Below are 20,712 nucleotides of genomic sequence, written 5' to 3'. Positions count from 1 at the left end.
ACCTCATAAAGTGACAGTGGTCAGAATTGTAAAAATTGGCCTGGTCATTAAACCACCCTGGGGGGTAAAGGGGTTAAAAGAATTAATCCCCCAGCATATAATATCCTGGCAGAAATTCAGTAGGTCTCAGTTCACACAGGAGAGCATTCTGAGTGACACATATCTCCCCTCGCATATAATACCAGTGTGTCATGCCAGGTGTGGGGAAGACTTAGTGCAACACAAAGGGAAAGGGAGCCCAGACACTATGGAAAGAGGGGAAGTGGAGACCTCCTAGTCTGGACTAGCATCACCCTGTCTCAACTATCGTCCCTATATTGCCTCCTCAGCAATCGCCGCACGCGTGCCTCGCCCTACTCTCCCTGGTGTATGGCTACGGCTAGGGATGGAAGGAGATGAGCACTAGTCAACCTCCACTAAACTCTATAGACAACCAGGGTGGACAAAAAATGGGAAAAGGCTTAGCTTTATATGAACTCCAAATAAGCACATGGCCTCAAGCTCCAGAGGGGACAAAGTACTGCTCATGCTAAGCTTCACAAGTAGAAATGGATATAACCAGTGTTACGGGTCCAGGTGTGAAACCTCTGTGCTTCGGTGCAAGGAGGGACCAGAGGGGCGTAACTAAGTACCTACTCGGCCTGGCCAAGGTCGCATGGCGGCTCAATCGACTCCGTGAACCAAAGAGGGATCGAGCAGGGGGACCAGGCGCCACTCTGGGACCGACCTTGTGTGAGAGCAGGTGACTCCCACGGGTCAGATGGCAGGAACTGACCGGTACAGCAGAAGAGCACGGCTGGAAGGCTGACGGGTGGTCCGGGTAGACAACCTAGTGGGAACGACAGGTAACAGGCAGGTGCTTCCAGGTAAGCAGGCTAGCGGGCACAACAGGTAACAGGCAGGTGTTTCCAGGTAAGCAGGCTGGTGAGCACGGCAGGTAACTGGCAGGCAGAATGGCAAGCAGGACTGACAGGCGGGCAGGACTGACAGGCAGATTGGCGAGCAGGACTGACAGGCAGACCGGCGGGCAGGACTGACAGGCAGTGGGACCTGAGGGCTGAAGCAAGTGTTAGCGCATGGAACAACAACCATTGCACATATTGGAGGAGGTGCTTTAAATAGCGGAAGTCCTCCGGCCATTGGCCGGGGAATTTTTAGGATGGTGTGCGGCCCCTTTAAGAGGGAGGGAGCGCGCGCGCCCTAAGCACAGTGCCCGGGAAGCTGCACGCAGTGCGCGCCACAGTAGCAGTAGGCTGGAGCTGGAAGATGCTGGACCAGGGCCGTGGCGGTGAGGAGAATGGCATCTCTGCCCAGCAGGAGGCAGAGACTCCGATACTACAACCAGCTACTCCCTCTCAGACACACAAGGTATATATACACCCAGGCCAGAGAGCTAATTAACAAGAGAAAGGTAGCCTCTCCGTCCTAAAGACAGCCTCTTATCTAAGAAGCTGTCTGCAATGCCAAACGTAGAGCTCTCCTGCAACCCACTGCAGGGCGACTGTCTGTCACCTCTGACACACCCGTGACAGTACCCCCCCCTCTACTTGTGGCCTCCGGACATTTAGGACCGGGCTTCTCAGAAAAAGAGATGTGGAATGAGCAAACCAATCTTGGAGTGTTCACCTCTGATGCTGAAACCCACATCCTCTCCTCTGGACCATAGCCTTACCAGTGCACCAAGTATTGTAGAGAACGACGTTGGAGACGAGAATCTACAATCCTCGAAATCTGGAACTCCAAATTACCATCAACCATTACTGGGGGCATTAGAGGTGAGGGCTCAAGAGGTTCCACATACCTTTTGAGTAAGGACCTGTGGGACACATTGTGGACCTTAAAGGCGTGAGGAAGTTCAAGACGAAACGCTGCTGGGTTAATGACGGTGGTTAATTTATAAGGACCAATTAACCTAGGTCCCAGCTTCCAAAAAGTAACTTTCAATATTATATTCATGGTAGACAACCACACAAAGTCATTCACATTCAGGTCTGGACCTGGCAAGCGTTTTCTGTCAGCCATACATTTATACCTGTCTCCCATGGTCTTTAAATTACACAGAACACCTTGCCATACTGAGGAGAGCGACGAAGCAAACCGTTCCTCCTCAGAAACTCCTGAAGCTCCTCCCCCACTGAAGGTACCAAACTGTGGATAATAACCGTATGCACCGAAGAATGGTGACCTGCCAGTGGATTCTTGACTATGATTATCGATGGCAAATTCTGCCAGCGATAAGTAGGATGCCCAATCCTTCTGATTTTCGTAGATGAAACACCTGAGGTATGTCTAAAAGTTCTGATTGACACGCTCGGTCTGACCATTCGACTGAGGGTGGAAGGCAGAGGTAAAGGACAGCTGCACCCCCAGTCAAGAACAGAATTCCTTCCAGAACTTGTAAATAAACTGGGTTCCCCGATCAGACACCACATCGGAGGGAACCCCGTGAAGCTTCACAATCTCATTTATGAACATCTTAGCAAGGTTCTTGGCATTGGGAAGTGCTGGTAATGCGACAAAGTGAACCATTTTACTGAACCCATCAACTACGACCAAAACCACCATTTTGCCTGCAGAAACCAGTAGGTCAGTAATAAAATCAATGGACAAGTGTGTCCATGGCCTTCTAGGGATAGTTAGCGGAAGAAGAGTACCAGATGGACGGGTATGCAAAACCTTAGAATGCGTGCAAATACTACAAGCAGCTACATGTTCAATTACATCCCGATGTAACCAAAAATGACCAGAGAAGAGGTCCACAGTTACCTTACCACCTGGATGCCCATCAAGCACAGAATTATGATGTTCCTTGATTACCTACAAATAGCTTTCCTGAAGGGCAGGAGGCAGGGGAGTCCCACTGAACCTCCAACACCTTACCCTCCAGTTCAGGATAAAGAGTCGAAATGACTATCTGTTTCTGTAATATCGGAGAAGGGTTCTCATGGTCACCACCACCAGGGAAGCTTCGGGACAAAGCATCAGCCTTGACATTTTTGACCCCTGGACGAAAAGTGACAACAAAATTGAACCCAGTAGAAAACACAGCCCCAACTCCAACATCTGAAGCATCAACCTCCACAATAAAGTGTTGAGAAACATTGGGTTGACTGAGTATAGGTGCAGTGGCGAAATGATTCTTTAAAGAAGAAAAAGCCTGGAGGAAAGCATCCGACCATTTGGAAAAATCAGACCCCTTCTTAGTCATGTCAGTAAGGGGTTTCACTATAACAGAGTAATTTTGGATTAATTTCTTGTAAAAATTAGTAAAGCCCAGAAAACGTTGTAGAACCTTCAGGTTCTTGGGACGTTCCCAGTCAAGAAGTGCACGGAAATTCTCCGGATCCATCCGAAAACTTGAACATGATACCAGGTACCCCAAAAACTTCACCTCCTGGACAGCGAAAACACATTTTTCTAGTTTGGCATAAAGTTTGTAATCCCTTAATATCTGGTGCACCTGCTTAACATACCCCTGATGAGTCTCAACATAAACCAAAATATCATCCAGATAGACCACCACAAACCTCCCCACCAACTGATGGAAAATATAATTTATGAAATACTGGAATACCGCAGATGCATTGGTCAAACCAAAAGGCATAACCAGACTCTCGAAATGTCCTTCCGGGGTATTTAACGCTGTCTTCCATTCGCCCCCTTCTCTGATTCTAACCAGATTGTAGGCTCCCCTTAAATCCAACTTGGAGAATACCTTAGCTCCCACAACCTGGTTGAACAAGTCAGGAATCAGAGGAAAAGGATATGGATCACGGATGGTAATTTGATTGAATTCCCGGAAATCTAAACAGGGACATAGACCGCCATCTTTTTTTTCACAAAGAAGAACCCTGCCGCCATGGGAGAAGATGAGGGTCTGGTATGTCCCTTATCCAGACTTTCCGCAATGAAATCCTTCATGGCTTGTCTCTCAGGGCCAGAAAGATTATACAGTCTGGACTTCGGTAGTTTAGCTCCGGGGATCAGGTTAATAGAACAGTCATAAGCACGATGAGGAGGCAAATCTTGACACCCCTTCTCAGCAAAAACATCCTCAAAACCAGACAGAAAAGTAGGTAATATTTCTGTAGAGACAGCAGCAATGGAAATATCTAGACAGTTCTCATGGCAGTAATCTCCCCATTCAGTAATCTCCCCGGTTTGCCAATCCACCAAAGGATTATGTTTAACAAGCCAAGGTATACCCAAGACAATTGGAGTAGGAAGATTGTCCAGAACATAGCAAAGGATGATTTCACAATGAACTGACCCCACCCTCAGTTTTACATTATGTACAATCTGAGTAAATGTTTTCTGTGCAAGGGGCAAAGATGGGAATAGGTTCAGCTAAAGCACAGCAAGCAAGACCATGAGTTTTCACAAACTCAGCATCAACCATGCTGACTCCGGCTCAACTGTCAACAAACATAGAATTTTTTTCGGTTTTGGTCTCTAGCACCATCTCTGCTGTCAGGACAAAGTGGGAACTGCAGTTTGGCCACAAATGCACCCCTTGTTTATCCAACTCCAGACTACCGAGAGTTAATTGAGTCTTCTTTTGTTTTGGAATTGAAGGACAGGTCCCAACAAAGTGTCCCTTTTTCCCACAAAAAAACAAACGCCTTTTTTCTTGCGAATCTCCGGGGAGATGTATGATGTAAAGACACCCCCTAACTGCATGGGTTCCTCCACCTCCCCCAGTACTGGTTCACCCTCAGAGCGCTCCCCTGGCAGAGGTACACCATCCCGGCAAGAAGGCCCTGAAGAAGGTGGTCGCACCCGTCTATCCGAAGGCGTCTATCAAGACGTATGGCCAAAGACATGGCAGCCTCCAAGGACTGAGGAGTTTCATATACAGCCAAGGCATCTTTCAACCTATCAGTAAGGCCCTCACAAAATTGACTTTTAAGGGCTGAGTCAATCAATTTGGAATCTGTTGCCCATCTATGGAATTCCAAACTGTACAGTCATGGCCAAAAGTATTGAGAATGAGACAAATAGTAATTTTTCCAAAGTTTACTGCTTCATTTTTTGTAATGGCAATTTGCATATACTCCTGAATGTCAAAGAGTGATCTGCTTAACAGCAATTACTGTACTTGCAAAGTCAATATTTGCCCAGAAAATGAACTTTAACCCCCAAAACACATTTCAACATCATTGCAGTCCTGCCTTAAAAGGAGCAGCTAACATCGTTTTAGTGATTGATCCATTAACATAGGTGTGGGTGTTGATGAGAACAGGGCTGGCGATCAATCAGTCATGATTAAGTAAGAATGACATCACTGGACACTTTAAAAGGAGGCTGGTTCTTGGTATCATTGTTTCTCTTCAGTTAACCATGGTTATCTCTAAAGAAACACGTGCAGCCATCATTGCACTGCACAAAAATGGCCTAACAGGGAAGAGCATCGCAGCTGCAAAGATTGCACCTCAGTCAACAATCTATCGCATCATCAAGAACTTCAAGGAGAGAGCTTCCATTGTTGTCAAAAAGGCTCCAGGGCGCCCAAGAAAGACCAGCAAGCGCCAGGACCGTATCTTAAAACTGTTTCAGCTGCGGGATCGGACTACCAGCAGTGCCGAGCTTGCTCAGGAATGGCAGCAGGCTGGTGTGAGTGCTTCTGCACGCACTGTGAGGCAGAGACTCTTTGAGCAAGGGCTGGTTTCAAGGAGGGCAGCAAAGAAGCCTCTTCTCTCCAGAAAAAACATCAGGGACCGACTGATATTCTGCAAAAGGTACAGGGAGTGGACTGCTGAGGACTGGGGCAAAGTCATTTTCTCTGATGAATCCCCTTTTGGATTGTTTTGGACATCTGGAAAACAGCTTATTCGGAGAAGAAGAGGTGAGCGCTACCACCAGTCTTGTCTCATGCCAACTGTAAAGCATCCTGAAACCATTCATGTGTGGGGTTGCTTCTCAGCCAAGGGAATCGGCTCACTCACAGTCTTGCCTAAAAACACAGCCATGAATAAAGAATGGTACCAGAATGTCCTCCAAGAGCAACTTCTCCCAACTGTCCAAGAGCAGTTTGGCGCCCAACAATGCCTTTTCCAGCATGATGGAGCACCTTGCCATAAAGCAAAGGTGATAACTAAATGGCTCATGGAACAAAACATAGAGATTTTGGGTCCATGGCCTGGAAACTCCCCAGATCTTAATCCCATTGAGAACTTGTGGTCAATCATCAAGAGACGGGTGGACAAACAAAAACCAACAAATTCTGGCAAAATGCAAGCATTGATTATGCAAGAATGGACTGCTATCAGTCAGGATTTGGTCCAAAAGTTGATTGAGAGCATGCCAGGGAGAATTACAGAGGTCTTGAAGAAGAAGGGGCAACACTGCAAATATTGACTTGCTGCATTAACTCATTCTAACTGTCAATATAACCTATTGGTACTCATAATATGATTGCAATTATATTTCTGTATGTGATATAAACATCAGACAAACACGAATAAAAACCAGAGGCCAGCAGATCATGTGAAAATATAATTTTGGTGTCATTCTCAAAACTTTTGGCCATGACTGTATGTTTCCACTGGCCGAATCCCCTGCTGAAGGCGACATAGCCTAGACTCAGCCAAGGTGACTCAGTCAGGGTCATCATAGCTTGCCATGCCGCAGAGACACTGAGAAGCCTTGCGCTTCTCAGTGTCTCGCTGTGACGGCATCCAGATGAACTCGGCTCACCTCATGCACGCTCACGCGGTGACGTCATTTGCCGGCACTCCATGCGAGGAGAATTCTCCCACGCTGTCAGTGATGTGCATGAGGTGAGCCGAGTTCATCTAGATGCCGTCACAGCGAGACACTCAGGAGCGCAAGACTTCTCAGTGTCTCTGCGGCATGGCAAGCTGGATGACAGCATTCTGCTACGATCCAACCTGCCATCTCAATATAGCAGAGCTGGAGCCGTTGTGCGAACCATGGAAGCGTAAGGATGAGGTTGGTTAATTATTTTACTTTTCTTGCAGGAGACATTGGCTTCAGCTGGAATGGGCGTAATGGTAAGTAGAGTTTAATTTAGAATATTAAAGTATAGTGTGTTTATTTCAATTAAAAGATTTTATTCTGGGTGTTAGTGTTTTTTTCACTTTCACTATGGGGTTAGTAATGGGGGCGTCTTAAAGTCGCCTCCCCATTACTAACCTGGGCTTGATGTCAGCTGGCATTATAAGCTGACATCAACCCCAGCCCTATTACCCCACTGCCACCGCTACAGGGCAGTGGGAAAAACGAGGCTACGTGCCAGAATTGGCACATCCTATGGATGCGCCATTTCTGGGGCGGCTGAGGCCTGGTGTTTCTAGCCTGGGAAGGGGCCAATATTCATGGCACCCTTCCTGGGCTATTAATATCAGCACCCAGCTGTCTGCCTAGCCTTTGCTAGCTATTAAAATAGGGGGACCCCACTTAATTTTTTTTCGGTCCCCCATTTTAATAGCTAGTAAAGGCTAAGTATTCAGCTGGGGGCTGATATTAATAGCCTGGGAAGCTCTGTGGGTATTACACCCTTCCCAGGCTTCAAACATCTGCCCCAGCCATCTGCTTAACCTCCGCTAGAGACTAAAATTAAGGGGGAACAGCACGCCAATTTTTTTTTAAATAAATCCTTTATTTTAACACTAAATGACAAGTACAGTAACCAACACTGTCACTGTACTCATTATATATGTGACTGACATGTTTCTATCTATCTAATCTATATGTGATGCTCTATTCTTTCTGTTCTAAATTGTCGGGTACCGATGTTATAACTGTATGCGGATGCTGAATTGCCGGCTTTTTTAAAGAGACGGGTGAATGAAAATCGGAGGGCACCAGTGTGTTCCAAGTGCCCTGCTATGTTTTTCATGCACCCTCCTATATACCCTGCATGCCTGTCTGCCTATATATTCTGCCTGCCTGACATTTTTAATTGTGCACTGTTCCCATCGATTTTGGCAATTTTTGACCTTCTGCAGACCGCCGGGGGGGGTCCGCCAGAAAAATGCTTGAGTTTCCCATAGACTTACATTGGGCTCGTTGCTCGGGTCGAGCACCCGAGTATCACGATGTGCTTGGCCCGCACTTCAAGCACCCGAGCATTTTAGTGCTCGCTCATCACTAATCACAATACCAACCCGTTGCTTCTTATTACCGGAGGAGTAGGAACGAAGTTTAAAATACAATTTGCATGCCTTTTTAAACGCAAAAAACTTGTCCCTACCTCCTGAAAACCTGTCCGGAAGGGCAACCTTGGGTTCAGGCTGGACAGGCCTACACGCAGAGACCCCCATATTGGCGACCTGTAACCGCTGATGTTGCTGCTTAACCTCACAGCGGAGGTCATTCACCTCCAGAGACAGACAGCAGAACTGCTCTGCGAGCTCTGCAACTGAACCCATACCAAAGGGAGAAAGGAAAACAAAAGGTGCACATCCAAAAAAAACAAAAACAAAATGTCAGTTCCCTTTTTTATTTTTTCCTTTTCAAAACGTGCTCAGCCGGCTATAATGTCACGTCAGGTGTGGGGAAGACTTAGTGCAACACAGAGGGAAAGGGAAAGGGAGCCCAGACACTAGGGAAAGGGGGGAAGTGGAGACCTCCTAGTCTGGTCTAGCATCACCCTGTCTCAACTATCATCCCTATATTGGCTCCTCAGAAATCGCTGCATGTGTGCCTCACCCTACTCTCCCTGGTATATGGCTATGACTAGGTATAGAAGGAGATGAGCATGAACTCTAAATAAGCACACGGCCTCAAGCTCCAGAAAGGATGAAGTACTGATCCTGCTAAGCTTCACAAGTAGAAATGGATATAGCCGGCGACTCTCTCTGACACACCAGGTATATATACACCCAAGCCAGAGAGAGGTAGCCGCATGGTCCCAAAGACAGCCTCTTATCTAAGAAACTGTCAGCAATGCCAAATGTAGAGCTCTCCTGCAACCCACTGCAGGGTGACTGTCTATCACATCAGACACGCTTGTGACACAGTGAATCTGTCACATATTCCCCCTCTCTACCCAAAGCTGGGGGTTTGGACACCTTCAGACACCAAGCAAGTAATTCTGGAGAGGGCATCAGCATTAGGGTGTAACTTCCGAGTCTATGCTCCATGTGAAAATTAAAGTCTTGGAGACCTAAGAACCACCTAGTTACTCGGGCATTCTTACCCTTCTTTTCCCTCAACCATCTCAAAGGGGCATGGTCTGACACCAATTTAAACTTTCGGCCAAGTAGGTAATATCTTAGCATGTCTATGGCCCATTTTATGGCTAAGCATTCTTTCTCCACAATTGCATAATTTTTCTCACAGGAAGAGAGCTTCTGTCTCATATACAGGATGGGAAGCTCTTCCCCATTTATCTCCTGCGACAACATGGCTCCTAGGCCAACTTCTGAGGCATCTGTCTGGAGCACAAACTCTATAGTAAAGTCTGGTGCGACCAGGACCTGCTGCTTACAGAGTGCCAGCTTCAGCTGTTGGAACGCCATCTCGGTTTCAACTGTCCATTTCGCCATCATTGATTTTGTTCCTTTCAGAAGGTCCGTCAGTGGTGCGGCAATCATAGCAAAATTTGGGATAAACCGCCGGTAACCACCGGTTGCTGCCAGTTCTCAATTGCCTCAATCTCATTGACCTGTGGCTTAATTTCGCCTCTCCCGACGATGTAGCTCAAGTACTTGGCCTCCTCTTTCCCAATGGCACATTTTCTCGGATTTATAGTATGTCCTGCCTTCCTTAGAGCATCCAGAATCGCCTGTACCTTTGGAAGATGACTAGCCCAATGTCATCAAGGTAGGCTGCAGCATACTTCTTATGTGGGCCGAGGAAACGATCCATGGCCCTCTGGAAGGTGGCTGGTGCTACTGCTGCGCCTTTTGCTGCAACTGGATCTGTTGCAACAACAGTTTGGTCGTCTCCTGGCGCTACTGCTGGCTCTGCAAGTGTTGTTGGTGCATCTGTTGTTGGCTCTGCACCAGGTGCTTAATGAGCTCCTCCATGCTGCTGGACTCCTCTAGCTAGCTGCCCGCCTTCACCCAGGACATCCACCAGCTTCTGTGGCAGGTACACATGTTCTTGGAATCTTGAACGCACTCTCACACCAACTGAGGTAGGTCAACTCGCTCGGCTGCTTCCGGAGGTAGACTCAGGAACCAGGTTTACTCTGCAGGCTTTATTATATGGCATAAAGCCCTGCAACTCCAGAAAGGGATTAAACATGGGCTTACAGGCAAAACAACAAAACAAAAGATAAACGATAGCACAGTCCATTTCGCCCACACAGGTTGAGGTTGTGTCCAGCCTCCAGCTTTATCGTGAGCTATGGCTGTCCAGTCTAGAAACCTTGCCTCTCCAAACACAACACAGAGAACAAAAAACAGGACTGAACATTTAAAGCTTGCTCAGCCACACCCTGAGGTGGAGGTTTGGGGAATGACTTCCCTCCCATCTCTACGTCATTTCTATAAAACCACACCCTTTGTTAAGCATTATTTCTAACATAAAATTTAATTACATATTCACAGGATATCTGACCATCTTGTGATCAATGGAGCTCTGATCAAAGGGACACACCTTCTCATTTAAAGATTTTTCTGTATTTTCATGACTTTGAAAATTGTACATTCACACTGAAGGCATCAAAACTATGAATTAACACATGTGGAATTATATACTTAACAGAAAAGTGTGAAGCAACTGAAAATATGTCTTTTATTCTAGGTTCTTCAAAGTAGCCACCTTTTGCTTTGATGACTGCTTTGCACACTCTTGGCATTCTCTTGATGAGCTTCAAGAGGTAGTCACCGGAAATGGTTTTCACTTCACGGGAGTGTCCTGTCAGGTTTAATAAGTGGGATTTAATGCCTTATAATTGGGGTTGGGACAATCAGTTGTGTTGTGCAGAAGTCTGGTGGATACACAGCTGATAGTCCTACTGAATAGACTGCTAGAATTTGTATTATGGCAAGAAAAAAGCAGCTAAGTAAAGAAAAACGAGTGGCCATCATTACTTTAAGAAATGAAGGTCAGTCAGTCTGAAAAATTGGGCAAACTTTGAAAGTGTCCCCAAGTGCAGTTGCAAAAACCATCAAGGGCTACAAAGAAACTGGCTCACATGAGGACCGCCCCAGGAAAGGAAGACCAAGAGTCACCTCTGCTTCTGAGGATAAGTTTATCTGAGTCACCAGCCTCAGAAATCACAGGTTAACAGCAGCTCAGATTAGAGACCAGGTCAATGCCACACAGAGTTCTAGCAGCAGACACATCTCTACAACAACTGTTAAGAGGAGACTTTGTGCAGCAGGCCTTCATGGTAAAATAGCTGCTAGGAAACCATTGCTAAGGACAGGCAACAAGCAGAAGAGACTTGTTTGGGCTAAAGAACACAAGGAATGGACATTAGACCAGTGGAAATCTGTGCTTTGGTCTGATGAATCCAAATTTGAGATCTTTGGTTCCAACCACCGTGTCTTTGTGCGACGCAGAAAAGGTGAACGGATGGACTCTACATGCCTGGTTCCCACCGTGAAGCATGGAGGAGGAGGTGTGATGGTGTGGGGGTGCTTTGCTGGTGACGCTGTTGGGGATTTATTCAAAATTGAAGGCATACTGAACCAGCAAGGCTACCACAGTATCTTGCAGCGGCATGCTATTCCATCCTTTTTGCGTTTAGTTGGACCATCATTTATTTTTCAACAGGACAATGACCCCAAACACACCTCCAGGCTGTGTAAGGGCTATTTGACCAAGAGGGAGAGTGATGGGGTGCTACGCCAGATGACCTGGCCTCCATAGTCAGCAGAGCTGAACCCAATCGAGATGGTTTGGGGTGAGCTGGACCGCAGAGTGAAGGCAAAAGGGCCAACAAGTGCTAAGCATCTCTGGGAACCCCTTCAAGATTGTTGGAAAACCATTTCCGGTGACTACCTCTTGAAGCTCATCAAGAGAATGCCAAGAGTGTGCAAAGCAGTCATCAAAGAAAAAGGTGGCTACTTTGAAGAACATAGAATATAAGACATATTTTCTGTTGTTTCACACTTTTTTGTTAAGTATATAATTCCACATGTGTTAATTCATAGTTTTGATGCCTTCAGTGTGAATGTACAATTTTCATAGTCATGAAAATACAGAAAATCTTTAAATGAGAAGGTGTGTCCAAACTTTTGGTCTGTACTGTATATATTTAAAGAGAAAATATAGTGTGAATATTTGTGTGAATAAAGTCCACTTTTTCACTTATCTCTATTTCTTCTATATTTAGAGGCTTCTTGGCTGGTTGCTTGAGGAAACCTTTTACCCACAACATTAGGGCTGTGCTGTTATTTTTCCTTGTTATACATATACACAGGTTCGGACTGGCCCACCGAGGATCAGAAATGGGCCCCTGTCCACCGTATATGAGCAGTAGTTGGCACAATATACTTGATTGTACAGACAAATGCTGTATCTCCTCATTCATTTAACAAACTGCCCAGTGTATTATTCTATAGAAGCAGAGGCCATTTTAGTGGTGAGCCCCTGGCACCCCAATCCAGAACTGTATGTATATACACAATACATTACAATGGATTGTAATATGCAATTATATTACATCATAAAAAATGTTTTTTTCAACTGCTTCAAATGCTTTTTCGTGATCTGCCTCCTCTGGCCTAAATCTCACGCAGGTGCCGTCATTGTTGGGGGGCTGGTCATGTGCCGATTGATTTCTCAGCTCAATGATGTACTTTGAAAGTTACCAAGCAAGCCCAGCTCCCAGAAATGATGGCGCCTGCGTGACATTTTGGCCAGAGAAGGCTGGTGACGAAAAAGCTGTAACCTGTCATAGACCGGAGGCAGGCAGGAGTGCAGATAATAATCAAACAGGCAGAAGAAGACCAAGTGCAGTGTCCAGCCCTACTGCACTTGCACCTCATTGGTATTAAACTTCCATGGTTGATTAAAGAGCAACAAAACAGATTTCTTCAAAAAATTTATAATTTGCTTCACCTTCAAAGTGCCATTATAGCTATGTATGTCTAAATCTTGCAGGTTCACTTTAAGTGAGTTTGGCAAATTTGAATTTCGAAAGTTCATTGTGGTTTCTCCTGATGAAGAAGTTGGATTACCTTGAAACGCGCTGATGAATAAAAAACACTTCCATACTTCTTTCGGTTTCCTATCGTACATTAGATCTCTGGCAGCACAGATTTCCACCCACCCCATCTCCCAACATTTGAATTTCGAAAGAATGTATTTCAAAAGTGAAATATGTCGGTATTATTTATTCATTAGCTTGACCTTGTGACTACAGTATAAACCCAAACGATTAATTATCTTCTGTGGCGCTTAGTGAAAATAAAACAGTCTAAGAGATAACTTTCTATTTCAATTTTATTGTGGCACTCACCGACTGAATGTGTAAAAATCTTTTTTTTATTTGAAGCACATAAATAAGAAAGGGCATACATGTGCTGTTCATTTGTATTCCTTGTCTTATTTATATGCTGCAAATGAATGAAAATTTAGACACCTTCAATCGGTAAGAGCCACTATTGAATTCCTTTTAAAAAGATATGAATTTCAAAGATTTGCTCACTTCTCTAAAGAATCGATTAAGCTAACTTTTCTACACAAATAAAAGATCAATCCTGCCAAAATTATGATCAATAAATGGATTAATTGGTATTTTATGTGAGCTAAGCCATAGATATTGAATCAGTTGGGTACCACATCACAATCAAGTAATTTTGTGAAATATGTCCAAGCGTGAAAATGAATCTATGCAAACTACTTTTTTCCCATACTTTTTTTCACTGACAATTATTTTCCTGTTTTACAGATAAAAGCAAAGAAGCAAACAGAGCATCTTGTTCAACCGCATTCATTTTGCATCCAGAGAGAAAAAGTAACACTGCCAAGACAGATGAAAAGGTTTGTCATCTGTAAATTCTAAATTAAAAAAAAACACATTTTTGTGTCAAAGGCAAATAATAATTTTCTTTGGTACGATTAATTTTTAATAATAACTCTGCAATGTTTTATGTCTCACTAGTAATTATTTTAAAACAGAAAAAAAGATTTATTAAAATGTCAATTTTAGACACTTTAAAGAATGGTAAATGTGATTAATATTAAGCTTTTGAATTTTATAAATCGGCTTTAATTGTTGGTTTATGCTCTTTATTAAATTTTTTCATATATTGGATTCAAGGACAATGTTTTGAAGATATCAAGTGAAGAAGGATGTGTTGCTAAAATCAATAAGCCTGTGGCATCAACACCAGTGCCTGGATCACCATGGTAAATGCTAAAAAACAAATGTTTCCCTAAATTAATGATTTTCTGGATACATGTTTGCCTATTTTCAAGTTTGGATATCCAATGCAACCTTGGCTCAGGTCTGAGGCGGCATGAAATTAAATTTTTTAATTTGTTTACCATGTGATATTAATTTAGCTTTACTGTGTTCACACAAATTAAGTGGAAGACATTTATTAAAACCAATGCTCACTGTTTAAAAATGCACATACATTTTAAAGTGATTGCCAAGGATTTTCACAAAAGTCTGCATTCACTCTTGTGAATCCTCACATGGCGAGCTGTGCTTGCTGTGAGGATTCTCCAGTGCCGGCATTGAAACAGAGCTGTCATGTGACTGCAAGTATTTGATATGCATACTTCCGGCCACATTCCGACTAGAATATTCAGTCTCGCTCAATACAAGAGAATTGAGCGAGGCTGAGCACGTCTAGTCGGAATGTGCCATCAGTATGAATATCTTATACTTGCGGTCACATGGCTGATTTGTCTTAATGCCAGCACTGGAGAATCCTCACAGTGTGTAATACACCTGAACAATATGTTTAAAAAACATGGGGCATAGCTTATCGTATGTGCACCAGAAAATCGAATCTAGATGTGCACTAGAACTTCGACTACTTTCTGCTGTAAATTATAGTAAATTTGATAGGCCTTTCCACAAAGCCCCACTAACTTTTTAGAAAAATGGTATAAGCTAGGGTGAAAGCTGAAATATTGCAAATTACTGTGTACATGTGGCCTGCATCATAATCTACAACTTTTTTTTACCCTGTAAAGGGGCATATTCGCAAAGATAAGTGTTACCCAATAACATTACTACATTTTCATTTGTGTAGCTTTTTGAGGCATTCTGTTGAAAGATTTTTTGACCATGTTAACAAACATATTTGGTATTATTATTTATTGTTATAGCACCATTTATTCCACGGTGCTTTATGTGTGAAAAAGTGGTATACATACAAAAACAATTCAAGTAATCTTGACGGCGACTGGTACAGGAGGAGCGAGGACCCTGCCCGCGAGGGCTTACAATCTACAAGGGATGGGTGAGGATACAGTAGGTGAGAGTAAAGCTAGTCGTGCAGTGGTATGGTAGGGCAAGGGTTTCTGCAGGTTGTAGGCTTGTTGGAAGAGGTGGGTCTTCAGGTTGCTTTTGAAGGTTTCCACGGTTGGCGAGAGTCTGATATGTTGGGGTAGAGAGTTCCAGAGTAGGGGGGATGCACGGGAGAAATCTTGTATGTGATTGTTGGATGAGGAGAAAAAAGGGGAGTAGAGCAGGAGATCTTGTGAGGATCGGAGGTTGCGTGCACGTAAGTACCGGGAGACTAGGTCACAGATGTATGGAGTAGACAGGTTGAGGATGGCTTTGTATGCCATGGTTAGGGTTTTGAACTGGAGTCTCTGGGCAATGGGAAACCAGTGAAGAGAGAGAGGCAGGGGAATAGTAGGGGGCAGGTGGATTAGTTGGGCAGCAGAGTTTAAGATAGATTGGAGGGGTGCGAGAGTGTTGTAAGGGAGGCCACAGAGCCAGATTCGTGGTTGAGGAATGTGCGGATCCGGGAGATATTTTTGAGTCGGAGTCGGCAGGAAGTGGAAAGGGCTTGGATATGTGGTTTGAAGGAGAGATCTGAGTCCAGGGTCACCCCAAGGCAGCAAGCTTTCGGGACTGGGGAAAGTGTACAGCCATTGACGTTGATAGATAGGTCAGATGGGGGCGGGGTGAATGAGATGGTAGAAAGATGATGAATTCAGTTTTATCCATGTTAAGTTTTAGAAATCTAGCAGAGAAGAAGGATGAAATAGCAGACAGACATTGTGGGATTTTGGTTAGTAGGGAGGAGATATTTGGTCCGGAGAGGTAGATCTGTGTGTCATCAGCATAGAGGTGATACTGAAAGACGTGAGACTCTATGAGCTGTCCCAGGCTAAAAGGTGTAGATGGAGAAGAGTATAATTTTAAGTGAACATGTCACTGTGCGAATGAGCAGTTAAAGACACCAGTTTATAAACTTGGATGAGGTGTACAGATTGAAAGATAGTTATGAGGATAATTATTTAGTAGAACTTTTTGTTTCTGTGTTATTTATTGTGGCTGGGCTTACCCACATCGTGTTTTTCATGTTGTTCATGCAGATGTCTTGATTTTATCGACATGAAATGTGATAAGTTGAGTTTCAGTAAAAATTTTCTATTTTTTATTAATTTTGATTGTTACGCACATGGTAATTATGACGCTAGTCACTACTCACGGACAAGCTGCGAAGCTTGGGTAGTTAAAAAGCTTGTGGTCAGATACCAAACGGGCTCGTCATATACAAAAGGGTAAGCCAAAGGTGTAGTCATGTCATAGTCTGCGGTCAGAATTCAAGGAAGGTAGTGGATCAAGATAAAAAGACATGGTAAACAAATGGTCAAAGGCAAGGTCCAAAGTTTGACAACAAAGATCAAATACAGGAACACAGAGAACAGAGCAAGCACACACCTTTTGAGCTAAGCTACAACTGGCACTAATTGGAGGCAGAGAAACAGCTAAATAGCCAGGTAATCATTTGAATAGTAGACACTTGGAAGGAGCCCCAGCTGACTGACAGCTGACAGCTCAGCACTGACAGCTCAGCATGCCCCAGCCTCCAGTTGGACAACTGAGCTGTCCATCACCTTACAGATGGACCTGACAGATCAGCACGCCACTGTCCTGGATTGGATGGATGAACAGTCACTCACTGCTTCCAGACACACCGATAGGTGGAATTGTGACAGTAGTATTAGGTTTTCTTTATCTATTTGTGAGCTAGAACCCTTTTTAATTTTGCTGTGGGCATTGATAATAGGTTTTTATGTAATACAATTGCACAACATTTTGGCACAAATTTCTGGCAACAAAAAAAAAAACAACAAATAGGAGATGTACAGTTAGACAATAGTGTCAAAAGAAGTAACAAATATATACTCCAGCGTGAGTCATTGTGATAAATTTGGCATGTGTTAAGACTGGCTAAGTCTCTTTGTTTAAAAATGAAACCATTATAGTAAATCTGCCCCATTATGTAAAAAACTGTTGTTTTAAAATCCAGTAAAAAATTGTTCATGACAAGTTGACAGTTTAACATGCAGTGTTAGATCCCAAAAAACACTTCCAAAAAATTGTTTGGAAGGTAGTTTTACTCCACGGCCCCACTGTCAGTATTTGGTCAGTGTTCGGTCAGTATTTTTTCTGAGGAGTGGGAGCCAAAACCAGGTGAGGAACCATCAGAGAAAAGGTATAATAGCCACAGCCCCACTACCAGTATTTGGTCAGTATTCAGTCAGTATTTTTTCTGAGGAGTGGGAGCCAAAACCAGGTGAGGAACCATCAGAGAAAAAGTATAATAGCCACAGCCCCACTTCCAGTATTTGGTCAGTAGTCGGTCAATATTTTTTCTGAGGAGTGGGAGCCAAAACCAGGTGAGGAACAATCAGAGAAAAGGTATAATAGAAACAAGGGAACCAATTTTGCATTTATCACCCACCCCTGGTTTTGTCTCCCACACTTGAGATAAAATACTGACCGAACATTGGCCTAATACTGATGGTGGGGCCGTGGTCTTAAACTGATATCCATTTGAAACTTCTTTTCATTCTAATTTTGGGGAAGATACGTATGTTTCCTGGTAGAAATGCCTTTTTAATTTTAATAATAAGAATGTTTCTACAAAGTGCAGGTTGTTACGCTGGCGTGTCCTTTAATAAAATAAAATCTAAAGGACACGTCGGGGTCCACCGGACTGCAGAGGAGCTGCAGCAGCTGAGTCCCAGAGGAAAGTTCAGCTAAGCACAGAGAAAGAAATTAACTAGTGTGTTAAGTGCACACACAAGTAGTAACTAAACAAGGTACAATGTTGGGAGTTAACAACATTCTAGAAACTAAACTAATAAACTTCTGCACTGCAAGACACAGCTGTGCAGAGCAGGAGGGATTTGGCAGCATGAAACGCCTGAGCACTACATGGAGGCATATAGAGCTGCAGATAACTGCTGGCCAGGAAAGGCCTGGAACCTAAGTTCCTAAAGAGGAGGAGGATCTCTGCAGCACCCAACACATGGGTGTAAAAGCAGCAGTGTGACCACACATACAATGGCGGACCCTGGAATACTGGATCGGCAGCAAGGACGCCTCCGTTGGCGTGGACACCAACCGGTGAACCGACACGGTAAAGCGTGCTGCTCACAGCAATCCCCTAGCCCTAATTGATGGCTAGGATGACTAGGGAGCTTTCAGCAGGAAGCCTTGACAACAACTCTCACACACTGCATTTACTGCCAGAGACCTCACCCCAGGTTAGAGAGAGATAGACTAGGCACCGGGGCGTAGCCCACGGAGCCCTTAAATACACTAGAGACAGCCCCAGCCCCCCAGGACAACCAAACACAATGTACCAGAAAGCAGGGGGCGTGGTTTAGTGACACATGACCACAAGGGGCGTGGCTTAGCGGCACATGAGCAGAAACACAGAAACCACACTTAGAATCCCTAGAAAGGAACCTAAATGCTGACAATTACTGACCAGCAGGAAAGGGCCAGGCCGGACGCCATGAGAAAGCCCTTCTCCTGTGTACAGGCCTAACATTACCCCCCTCTCGAGGGCTCCCCCCCAGAATTATGGATATGCTCAAAAGCGGCATTAAGGTCCGAAGCGTTGATGTTGGCTCCCAAGTTCTGTCCTCCGGACCATAATCCCGCCAGTCCACCAAATAAAACTTCTTGCCCCTAACCACCGTAGAAGCAATGATTTCATTTACCTCAAAGTTATCCTGTGCAGATTCCGATTCAGCCGGAAAGGAACCAGAGAATTCATTAAGAGTAACCGGTTTGAGTAAAGAAACATGGAAAGTGTTAGAAATTCGCCAAGCGGCCGTCAACTTGAGCCGATAGCCCGCATCATTCACTTTGGCCAAGATTTTAAATGGCCCCAAATATCGGGGAGCAAATTTAGTCGAAACCACCCGGAGGCGAATATTGCGTGCAGAAAGCCACATGAAGTCCCCAGGAGCATAACTTGGAGCTGGACGCCGATGCCTATCGTCCGTGACCCTCATACGCTCCTTAGAAGCACGTAAAGACTCCTGAGTCTGATCCCAGATATCCCTGGCATTCGTTGCCCAATCCTCCACAGCGGGAAGAGGCATACGAAGCCCCGCCGAGTGTTCCCTAGACGGCTTATTTCACGCACAAGAGACGCAGGCGGCGAAAAAATGGGAGATATCAGTAGACATCTTGGGCCACCAATAGGACCGAGAAATTAGCTCTTTGGTCCGTTTGTCCCCAAAGTGCCCTCCAATCTTGAAAGAGTGACCCCAATGGAGAACCTCTTGCCTACAAGACTCTGGCACAAGGGTCCTCTCAGGCAGAATTCCCTGCAAGGTGACAGGGTTTACAGAGAGTAAACTCTAGGATGGGACAATAAGCCGCGGTTCCGACTCTAAACCCAGGGGGTCAAAAGAGCGAGACAGAGCATCTGCCCGTGGATTAGATTTACGGATAAACCCCCTTGCCAGATTATCTGCAATGTATTCTGACATTGCTTTTGTCTCAGGGACCGACAAAGGCTATACCCTGCCTCTTGGGGGTTCCGACCCCGGTAGTAAATTTATGGTGCAATCATATGCCCGGTGAGGTGGTAGAGTCTCTGCAGCTTTTTTGGAGAAAACATCTGCATACTCCGCATATTGAAAGGGTAACACTGACAGCTCCTGCGGTAACTCAGAACGAGAAACCGGAAGCCCCGGACGAACACAATTCCCCTGGCAGGAAGAGCTCCACTGGATAACCTGACCAGTCGACCAGTCCAGATGGGGGGAATGCCTCCAGAGCCAGGGCAGGCCCAAAAGTACCGAATCCACCCCCTCTTCCATTACTAGGAAAGAAATAGATTCGTAATGGCTAGCTCCTATCTGGAGCTGTATAATCTCAGTGCGATGGGTAACCTCCTTAGGCAGAACAAACCTGTTAACTACTCGGATTTTATCTGGATTAGGAAGTAAAATTAATCGAACTGAGTGGCTCTGAGCGAAAGATGTGGACATAAAGTTTGCCTCAGCTCCTGAGTCCACACAAGCTCCTATCTCCACAGTCTTCTGATCAAGGATGACTGAAGAAGGCAACAGAATTTTGGAGGAAACGAATTCATTTTCTAGTGACTCGTCTCCCACAGACACTAGAACTCCCCGTTTAACATGCGGAGAGCGACTGGCGCATCGCCCAGACCCCCAAGGGGTGTGGGACAATAGACCGGATTTTATTGACTGTTTGGGAGGACAAAGATCCTCCGTGCGTGACACCTCCATGGGCACAGAGGAGTCAAAATTGCCCGAACCCTCACTCAGAGGCACAGAGAAGGTTGGAGCAGAACGCTCCCGTAGCTTCTCAGTAGTCAC

The 20,712-nt window shown here is 44.9% G+C and overlaps 1 protein-coding gene across 3 annotated transcripts in view; it reads left to right on the top strand.

Annotated features, from left to right (window-relative positions):
- The window catches only part of TCERG1L (transcription elongation regulator 1 like), a 402,802-nt gene that overhangs the window by 289,188 nt on the left and 92,902 nt on the right, over positions 1–20,712 (top strand). For 2 of the 3 annotated variants that reach the window (XM_073685097.1, XM_073685096.1), the window contains 2 exons: positions 13,817–13,908; positions 14,189–14,277. In XM_073685097.1, coding sequence (XP_073541198.1) covers positions 13,817–13,908; positions 14,189–14,277 — 181 coding nt within the window. Of the gene's footprint in view, positions 1–6,980; positions 7,014–13,816; positions 13,909–14,188; positions 14,278–20,712 lie in introns of all 3 variants that reach the window. The other variant, XM_073685095.1, reaches the window with a different exon arrangement.

Source organism: Phyllobates terribilis, unplaced genomic scaffold, assembly GCF_046119375.1.
Source record: "Phyllobates terribilis strain yellow unplaced genomic scaffold, ASM4611937v1 Scaffold_5__5_contigs__length_657084704, whole genome shotgun sequence".
Taxonomy (NCBI): Eukaryota; Metazoa; Chordata; class Amphibia; order Anura; family Dendrobatidae; genus Phyllobates; species Phyllobates terribilis.
Note: the sequence above shows the minus strand (reverse complement) of the source record. Positions and strands in the feature narration are given on the sequence as shown.